The 10,479-nt window shown below is 37.3% G+C and overlaps 2 protein-coding genes across 2 annotated transcripts; both read left to right on the forward strand.

Moving 5' to 3' along the window:
• Positions 1-2,659: 2,659 nt before the first annotated feature.
• LOC138880714 (uncharacterized) lies at positions 2,660-3,859 on the forward strand. Its single transcript, XM_070160888.1, has 2 exons — positions 2,660-2,783; positions 3,132-3,859. Exons 1-2 carry the CDS (start codon positions 2,660-2,662, stop codon positions 3,857-3,859), a joined length of 852 nt encoding a protein of 283 aa, XP_070016989.1.
• A 2,081-nt stretch (positions 3,860-5,940) lies between these two features.
• Positions 5,941-6,613, forward strand: LOC138880715 (uncharacterized). Its single transcript, XM_070160889.1, has 2 exons — positions 5,941-6,321; positions 6,458-6,613. Exons 1-2 carry the CDS (start codon positions 5,941-5,943, stop codon positions 6,611-6,613), a joined length of 537 nt encoding a protein of 178 aa, XP_070016990.1.
• Positions 6,614-10,479: the final 3,866 nt, after the last annotated feature.

Raw genomic sequence — 10,479 nt, forward strand, 5'->3', positions numbered from 1 at the left:
GGAATCTTAGGCACGAATTGTGTCTTACGGGTATAGCCTGAGCTTCTCCTTCTGGTAGATCTTAATTTCGATTCTCATGATTGGAAGATTCTACAGAGAAATAGAAATTACACTAATTCATTCACACTTGAGAATTTTCTTCCTAAAGAATCAATAGAACTTTATGAAATTGGATTAATAAAATATATGAATATGTTGGAGTTGATAGATTAGTAATTACTCATAGGTGGGTAAATATAATTCAGCGAATTAAGAGTCAAATATGAAACCTCGAGGGTCGGGTATCCTAAATTAGCTATGAATTAGCCTAAACAAGGAAATTAACATGAGATTGATATCATGTAATTATAGATTGATTGGAGGAATTTGTACGAATTGCTCGAAGTGAAGCATCTGGTATTTCGGCACGAGTACTGTGAGTAGTAATCTTACCGCAATTTGTGTTTTCATAACTTGCATGATTTACACATGATTTTTAATATGAATATGTTATCGATTATTTTAAGTTGCATGTGGGACAAGTCTCTTACTCGATATGATACCGAAATAGCTATTTGAGAAGATTACCATTGTTTTAATATTTTCGCTGTCACTAGATCTGTTACCGTTACTTGAATTTACTGTTATCGAAAAGAAATTATATGATTTGATAAGAACCGAAATGCCCTATATTGTTTTAAAATATTTTCTATGAGTATATACGGATTACAGAGACAAGTATAAATGGGAGTAGACATTGAAGGATCCCGTAGCTAACGGCGGGTACGTTAGACCTGGTGCACCTTGTAATTACAGATTACCGTTATAGCCCTCGCTAGTGGGAAGGTAGAACTAGCATACCGTTACCGATTCCCCTTGAGTAGGGACTACCATTATATTTGACTTCTTGCGAAGAAGTCCACAGTTATACCGATTACATGATTCGTTCATTGAAACCTCCCAAATGTGAATACTGATATTAGACAGTGGTTACCGAGCTTATTACCGAACTGTTAATTGTATTATACTATAAGAAAAGCATGACGAGACTGAAAATTATTTATTGTTTCTGAAAGGGCATTTTTATGTTGTTTTCTGTTTGATATACTAGCATGTTTTCTGACTTGTCCCCAATAAAAACGGTTGTGGTTAAGTGTTATTACTCACTGAGCTAGCGACTCATTCCCCGCTAATTTTTTTTATAGAGACAGTAGTTGACGCGGGCAGGATTTCGTTAATTAGAGCGCTCAGGTTGATAGTTCTTGGTGAGCTTCGCACTTGTTCGCGTGGGCGGAGATTTTATTTATTGTTATACTTTTTTTTTGAACTCTTAGAGTCGCTCCATAGTTATTATTTTAGTGTCATGAGTATTCTTTTGTTATTATAGTCTTATGTTAATTATCGTTCTCATTTATCAAATGTTGGAGATAAATTAATATTTCTAGTGGTTAGTTGGTGGTTTAGTTATGGTGGAGACTTGTATTGGTTAATTGACCAGTTGTCAATTGTTTGGTATGATATTAGGATGTTTGGTTATTGATTTGAGACAGGAAAAGTTTTGGGATGGTCCAAAAACAAGGGAAACTCTGTCCGATTTTCTGTAAAATTACCGATAAGGCTTACTTGGGAGCACTTGCTCCTAAGCGCCGGTCACAAATCCTAAATTGGGTCGTGTCAAAGTTGGTATAAGAGCTTAGGCTTTAAGTCCCTAGGCATGGAGCAATGTTTAGTAGAGTCTTGTTCATTGGTATGTAGGCGCCCAAACTTATGATCTTGATGCTACTGAACATCTAGGAATGTTTTCCCTTATTTCATTCTTTGATCGTGCGTTGAGATAACTTGAGATTGACTTTGGAATATTTCTTTCGCAGATGGCTAGGACACGCACACTCTAATCTGCTGGACGTGGTGCTACCCGAGGTGGCGGTCAAGTTGGGGTTCATCAAACTAGAAGACAGACTGCTCCTCAACCTCAAGTTGGGAACATGGGTCAAACCCAAGCTGTTATGCCAGATCAAGTGCAAGAGCAGGGAGTTTAGAACGCTCCATCACTAGTGCCAACTGTTGTACCTACTTTTGCCTTACCTGCAGATGTAGTGGCAAGGTTATTGAATGTGTTAGAGGCATTGGTGCCTTCTCAGGGAGGAAGTTCAGCTCCTCAGGCTACTTTACATACACAAGCACCTGCACAGACTCGGACTTTCGGGAATAAGGAAGTATCTCTACAAGAATTTCTGAAATTGAAATCACCAAAATTCACAAGTTCCGATAATTTAGCATATCCTCAAAATTTTCTTGGATGGGACACTTAAGGCATTACGTGCTCTTGGATTTTCTAGTGAGAGGGCCGTGGAGTTCGCAGCATACAAACTAGAGGATATGACCAACACATGGTATGAAACGGTATTGCTAGGAAGGCCAGCAGGAGCACCACCACTGACATGGGACGAGTTCACTAAGTTGTTCAAGAATCATTTTCTTCTAGACAGTCTGATGCAACAATATGCTAGAGACTTTTAGAGATTGGTTCAGACTCTAGATATGGATGTGTCAACATATAACACTAAGTTCTGTAAGCTGGCTATATATGCTCCTCACTTAGTGCCTACCGAAGAAGCTCGAGTTCAGAGGTTTGTTGATGGATTGGTTGGTCGTCTATATACTGCAGTAGCCCCCACAGATGAAGACTTTATCCTACTCTGATGTAGTCGATCTTGCTAGAAAGATTGAAAACAAGGGACGTGAGGAGCGTGCAACTAGTGATTTACGTAAGAAGTCCAAGACAGGAGGGGCTTTCAGTAGTGGTTTTAGTGAAAATAGAAGAGCATGAAATCAGGGACAACAACAACAACAGGGTTCTCAGACAGGGACACACATGTCTTCATAGTCCATATACAGACCACATTACAGACAAGGTAATAGGGGACCATCATCTTTTGGACATCGTAATTCTGGGCAGATATATGCCACTACTCCAGTCTGCCAGACTTGTGGTAGATCATATTTGGGCGAATGTCGTGTTCAAATTGGAGAGTGCTTTGGTGTGGCCAGTTGGGACATCACTTGAGGGATTGCCCTCAGCCTCCGTGAAATTTCAACCAGGCTTCTATTCAGTTAGTTGCACCGACTTAGACTGCCCGTAATACTTCAAGTGCCAAGTACAAGAAATAGAAGTCGTGGTGCTGGAGACCGTGCTACTGTGAATCAAGGACAAGGAAATGCTGGTAGAGGTCAGGCGAGAGTTTTTGCATTTACTAGACAGGATGCTCAGGCCTCGAATGCAGTGGTTACAGGTATTCTTTCTGTTTGTTCATTTGATGCACTTACGTTGATTGATCCGGGATCTACTCACTTCTATGTGTCCTCGTACTTTGCTTTGAGATTTAGTAGACAGCCCGAGCTGTTGAATGATCCTTTTCTAGTTACTACTCCTATTGAAGAGTCTTTATTAGCTGAATACATATATCGTGCTTGTCAGATTCGGGTTGAGGGTAGAGATACTCTAGCTGACCTTATTGTATTTGATATTATTGACTTTGACATGCTGATGGGAATGGATTGGTTATTTTCTTTCTATGCTATAGTCGATTGTCATGCAAAGATAGTTAAGTTTGAGATACCAAATGAACCCAGTTTTATTCTAAGAGGGAGCCAGGTTCCAGAGACTTGCAAAATTGTATCTTTTATGAAGGCTCAACGACTTCTGAAGAAAGGTTGCTTGGGTATCTTAGCTATTGTAAATGACACAAGAAAGGAAACAATTAGTACAGAAAATATACCCGTAGTGAGAGAATTTTCTGATGTATTTCCTGAGGATTTACCAGGATTGCCTCCAGTACGAGAAAAAGACTTTGGTATTGATTTGCTACCTTACACATAGCCCATATCGATACCCCCATATCGAATGGCACCAGCAGAGTTGAGGGAGCTAAAGCAACAGTTACAAGTTTTGTTAAATAAGGGTTTTATTAGACCTAGTGTATCACCATGGGGTGCACCAGTACTATTCGTAAAGAAGAAAGACGGATCCCTGAGAATGTGAATTGACTACAGGTAGTTGAACAAGATAACAATACACAATAAATATCCTTTGCCCCGTATAGATGACATGTTTGATCAGTTACAAGGAGTTGTCCACTTTTCAAAGATTGACCTCCGTTCTGGTTATCATCAACTTAGAATCAAAGATGAAGATATTTCTAAGACTGCTTTCAGAACTCGATACGAGCACTATGAGTTTCTTGTGATGCCTTTCGGACTAACAAATGCTCTAGCTGCATTCATGGATTTAATGAATAGTATGTTCAAGCTTTTTCTGGATAGATTTGTAATAGTATTTATTGATGATATCCTGATATATTCTCGTAGCCAAGGAGAACACGAGGATCATCTCAGGATTGTGTTGCAGACATTGCGAGAACATCGACTTTATGATAAGTTCTCGAAATGCGAATTTTGGCTAGCTTCGGTATCATTTCTGGGGCATATTATTTCCAAAGATGGAATTATGGTAGATCCTAAGAAGACAGAAGCTGTGGAGAAATGGCCCAGGCCTACTTCTCCTACAGAGATTCACAGCTTTTTAGGCTTAGCAGGCTATTACAGGCGTTTTGTGCAGGATTTCTCCGGAATAGCAGCACCATTGACCAAGCTAACACAGAAAAATGCAAAGTTTCAGTGGACGGAGGAATGTGAGCAGAGCTTTCAAAAACTCAAAACATGTTTGACAACTACACCAATATTAGCCTTACCATAGGTTCTGGAGGATTTACAGTATTCTGTGACGCCTCAAGGGTGGGATTAGGATGTGTTCTCATGCAAAATGGTCGTGTTATAGCTTATTCTTTGAGACAATTGAAAAAGCACGAGCAAAACTACCCTACACATGATTTGGAGATGGCTGCAATAGTATTTGCTCTAAAAACTTGGAGACAGTATCTATACGACGAAACTTGTGAGATTTATACTGACCATAAAAGTCTGAAGTATATCTTTCAGCAGAGAGATCTGAATCTTCGGCAGCGTCGTTGGATGGAACTACTCAAAGACTATGATTGTTCTATTTTGTATCATCCTGAAAAAGCCAATGTGGTGGCTGATGCATTGAGCAGAAAATCTATGGGGAGTGTGGCACACATAGCTCCTGCAAAGAGACTTTTGGCCAAAGATATTCAGAGACTGGAAGATACAGGTATCAGATTTTGTGTCAGAAATTTAGAGGCGTTGTTGGCTTGTGCTCAGGCTAAGTCTTCATTAGTTGAGCGCATTAACGCCACCCAATATGAGGATGAATGATTATGCAAATACAGAGATGAGGCATTAGCTGGTAAAAGCAAGGATATAATTGTTGGAAGTGATGGTGTTCTTCGAATGAACGACAGGCTATGTGTAGCAGACGTAGATGGGTTGAGACATGCTATTCTTAAAGAAGCTCACAACACTAAATACACTATGCATCCTGGATCCACAAAAATGTACCATGACATGAAGCAATTTTATTGGTGGGAAGGTATGAAGAAAGATGTTGCTAACTTTGTTTCTAGTTGTTTGACTTGCCAGCAGGTCAAGGTTGAGCATCAGCGACCCGCAGGACTACTACAGAAAATTGAGATTCCTAAGCGGAAATGGGAAAGAATTACTATGGCTTTTATCACCAGTCTACCACGAACCCTTAGAGGTTATGATTTGGTGTGGGTAATTGTAGATCGACTGACAAAGTCAGCACAGTTTTTGCCAGTAAAGACTACATATGGAAGAGTGAGGTATGCACATATATTTATGAATGAAATTGTCCGACTTCATGGAATTCCAGTATCCATCATCTCTGATAGAGGATCAAAGTTCACTTCACACTTTTGGAAATCTTTTCAAGGAGCATTAGGTACACGAGTAGATCTTAGCACTGCATTTCATCCATAGACAGACGGGCAGTCTGAACGTACTATACAGATCTTGGAGGATATGTCGAGAGCTTGTATTCTTGAGTTTGGAGGTAGTTGGGACACTTATCTACCGTTAGCTGAATTTGCGTACAACAATAGCTTTCAGTCCAGTATTCAAATGGCACTGTACGAAGCATTGTATGGTAGAAGATGTCGTTCTCATATCGGATGGTTTGAAGCTAGTGAGACTAATTTATTGGGATCCGACCTTGCACAAGAAGCTATGGACAAAGTCCAGTTGATCAGACAGAGCTTGTTTGTAGCTCAAAGCAGACAAAAGTCTTATGCTGATAAGCGAAGAAGAGATTTAGTGTGTCACAATTGGAGACAAAGTGTTCTTGCGAGTCTCCCCTATGAAAGGTGTAATGCGATTTGGGAAAAGAGGCAAGTTGAGCCCCAGGTTTATAGGACCGTATGGGATACTAAACCGAGTGGGAGCGGTGGCTTATCGTTTGGCACTTCCTCCTGAGTTGTCCTTTATTCATCCAGTATTTCATGTCTCAATGCTAAAAAAATGTATATCCGACTCATCTCAGATGATTGAAGCACCGACTATACCGCTCGATGAGAAGTTGTCCTACGAGGAGGAGCCGATGGCTATTGTTGATAGGCAAGTAAGAAAGCTACGGTCAAAAGAAATTGTGCTTGTTAAAGTCTTATGGAGAAATCAATCTATTGAAGAAGCTACATGAGAAATAGAAGATGTTATGCGAGTCAAGTATCCTCATTTATTTCAGTCTACAGGTACGTACCTGAGCTAAATTCGGAGACCGAATTTCATAAGGTGGGGAGAATGTAATACTCATTAAAAGAAAGAGGGTAATTATGTAATTTACCAAAAAAAAAAATTAAATAGGGCAAAGCCCTACGCTAACTAACAGAAAGAAAAAATGAAAAAAGGGCCGAAGCCCCCTTTCTCTAGCAATAGAATCAAATTCTGCTGCGTAAAACCAAGTAGAAGCAAAAAGGATTTTGACGGGTCAGAATTAAAGCGAAAATCAAAAAACAAATACAGAAGGTGAGTTGGGGAAAAAGCTTGGTACCGCAAAAGAAGCCACTTCCATCCGTTATTTGTTCAAATCTTCAGGTATTGTATTCCACAAATTTGAGAATATATTTTAATGATTAGAGTTAAATAAGGAGATTGGCAAAAGTCAGTGAAACAAGGAAAGATATGTATAAATTTTTGTTAATCTTTGGCAATATGTTGAGGAATCTTAAGTACAAATTGTGTTTTATGGGTATAGCTTGAGTTTCTCCTTCTGGTAGATCTTAATTTCGATTCTCATGATTGGGAGATTCCACGGAGAAATAAAAATTACACTAGTTCATTCAAACTTGAGAATTTTCTTCCTAAATAATCAATAGAACTTTATGAAATTGGATTAATAAAATATATTAATATGTTGAAGTTGATAGATTAGTAATTACTCATAGGTGGGTAAATATAATTCGGCGAATTAAGAGTCAAATATGAAACCTCGAGGGTCGGGTATTCTAAATTAGATACGAATTAGCCTAAACAAGGAAATTAACATGAAATTGATATTATGTAATTATAGATTGATTGGAGGAATTTGTACGAATTGCTCGAGGTGAAGCATCTGGTATTTCGGCACGAGTACTGTGAGTAATAATCTTATCGTAATTTGTGTTTTCATAACTTGCATGATTTACACATGATTTTTAATATGAATATGTTACCGATTATTTTAAATTGCATGTGGGACAAGTCTCTTACTCGATATGATACCGAAATAGCTATTTGAGAAGATTACCATTGTTTTAATATTTTTGTTGTCACTAGATCTGTTACCGTTACTTGAATTTACTGTTATCGAAAAGAAATTATATGATTTGATAAGAACCGAAATGCCCTATATTGTTTTAAAATATTTTCTATGAGTATATACGGATTACATAGACATGTATAAATGGGAGTAGACATTGAAGGATCCCATAGCTAACGGCGGGTTCGTTAGACTTGTTGCACCTTGTAATTACAGATTACCGTTATAGCCCTCGCTAGTGGGATAGTAGAACTAGCATATCGTTACCGATTTTCCTTGAGTAGGGACTACCGTTATATTTGACTTCTTGCAAAAAAGTCCACAGTTATACCGATTACATGATCCGTTCATTGAAACCTCCCAAATGTGAATACTGATATTAGACAGTTGTTACCGAGCTTATTACCGAACTGTTAATTGTATTATACTACAAGAAAAGCATGACGAGACTGAAAATTATTTATTGTTTCTGAAAGGGCATTTTTGTGTTATTTTATGTTTGATATACTAGCATGTTTTCTCCATTGTCCCCAATAAAAACGGTTGTGATTAAGTGTTATTACTCACTGAGCTAGCGACTCATTCCCCACTAATTTTTGTACAGAGACAGCAGTTGACGCGGGCGAGGATTTCGTTAATTAGAGTGCACATGTTGATAGTTCTTGGTGAGCCTCGCACTTGTTCGCGTGGGCGGAGACTTTATTTAATGTTATACTTTCTTTTTTTGAACTCTTAGAGTCGCTCCATAGTCATTATTTTAGTGTCATGAGTATTCTTTTGTTATTATAGTCTTATGTTGAGTATCGTTCTCATTTATCAAATGTTGGAGATAAATTAGTATTTCTAGTGGTTAGTTGGTGGTTTAGTTATGGTGGAGACTTGTATTGGTTAATTGACCAGTTGTCAATTGTTTGGTATGATATTAGGATGTTTGGTTGTTGATTTGAGACATGAAAAGTTTTGAGATGGTCCAAAAATAGGGTAAATTCTGTCCTATTTTTTGTAAAATTACCAATGAGGCTTATTTGAGACACTTGCTTCTAAGCGTCGGTCACAAATCCTAAATTGGGTCGTGACACCTACGTACGCCAGTGGTCCCTAAATTAAGAACGGAAGAGATGTGCACATACGAAGACAACTCTTGGACCATAACGATCTACTTTAGATTAATTCTTCGTAGATTTTTTTGTGACTGCTATAAATTATTTTATTAATGGTAAAATAAAAAATTTAAATTTAAAACTATTTCTAAATATATTTTCAGTATTCATTTTGAGATAAATTTAAAAGCAAAATAAATCACATAAATTGAGATATAAGGAGTAATTGTAATGGTTCAAAGGCTATTGTTTAATATACAGAAAAGGGTTATGTTTACCCATGTACTCTTCAAAAAGGGTTATATTTATCCTTCGTTCTAATTTTTTGATATATTTATCTTTATCATTATACTTTAAGATCATATTTATCCATATATTTTTCAAAAAAGGTTACATTTGTCCTTTGTTATACTTTTTAACATATTTATCCTTACAATTATACTTTAGGATCATATTTTGTCCCTCATTCATTAAATCCCCATGTCCCACCTTTGTTTTCCTACATGACGACTATGTGATTTCTTTTTCCTCCAATTTAAATATGGTCACCTATTTAAGATAATTAAATGACAATGAAATTCGAATTCGGTGTGCTTTTCATCATCTCTTGTTATTTTGTATCAACAATATGTCACACTTTAACTGTTTAAGTTCCCTGTATTCCATTTTGGCCCAACAAATTTCACTAATTTGACCCTTGGGTTTAGCGATTATAAAACTAAAAAATGCGCATATTATGTAAATTTTAGTAATATCTTATATAACATTTCATTTATCCTCCTTTTAGCTGTGAAATTTATCTAAAATTTATCTATTAGCAGGGACGGAGCTAATGAGCGAAAATGGGTTTAGCCGAATCATATATATATATATAATATTTATTTTTATGTATATATATTAGTTCTTGAATTCTCTTAGCTGTTCGACTGTTTATTTTTTTATTTTTTGAATTTTCTTCGAGAAAATCCCGCTTCCGCCAAGGCCTACTAGTGCTTTACCTTGACCCGCTCTCATCGGTCCGTCTTCCACCGCGACGTCACACATTAAATTGTTAGAGTCCTAAATTTTCCTCATCCCGTCATGGTCATGTTTCTCTATTGTGTTGTCGTTCTTGAGGCAATGGTTTGGAAAATGGACCCTAATAATTAACGAGTTAACCATATTCTTTTTTGGTTTTTTGCCTTCGAACTGAAAATTTTAATGAATCTGTTCAATTTGTGTTGTATTCTTTTGTGACAACAAGTGCATCCTATATTCCTGTGCGTTGCGGTGTTCACGTGAAATTAGGTTGTGAATGATTGATATGGGAATTTATACATCTTGACATTTGGTAGCATATATTACAAATATTCCCAAAAAAAGAATTAAAAATAGCTAAAAGACGTATAATATGTATATAACTGTACAACAACAACAACAACAACAACAACAACGACCCAGTGAAATTCCACTAGTGAGGTCTGGGGAGGATAATGTGTACGCAAACCTTACCCCTATCCCGAGGAAATAAAGAGGTTGTTTTCGACTATAATCAATATATAATTTATGAAATTTTAGTGAAATTTCACATATATATTATGCTCCGCACTTGCCGAAAGAGTGAGTTCGGATGAACTTCGTTGCCGAGTTGAACACGAGCTGTGATGAAGTCACATAGCTCCAAAAGGT

Source organism: Nicotiana sylvestris, chromosome 11 (genome assembly GCF_000393655.2).
Source record: "Nicotiana sylvestris chromosome 11, ASM39365v2, whole genome shotgun sequence".
Lineage (NCBI taxonomy): Eukaryota > Viridiplantae > Streptophyta > Magnoliopsida > Solanales > Solanaceae > Nicotiana > Nicotiana sylvestris.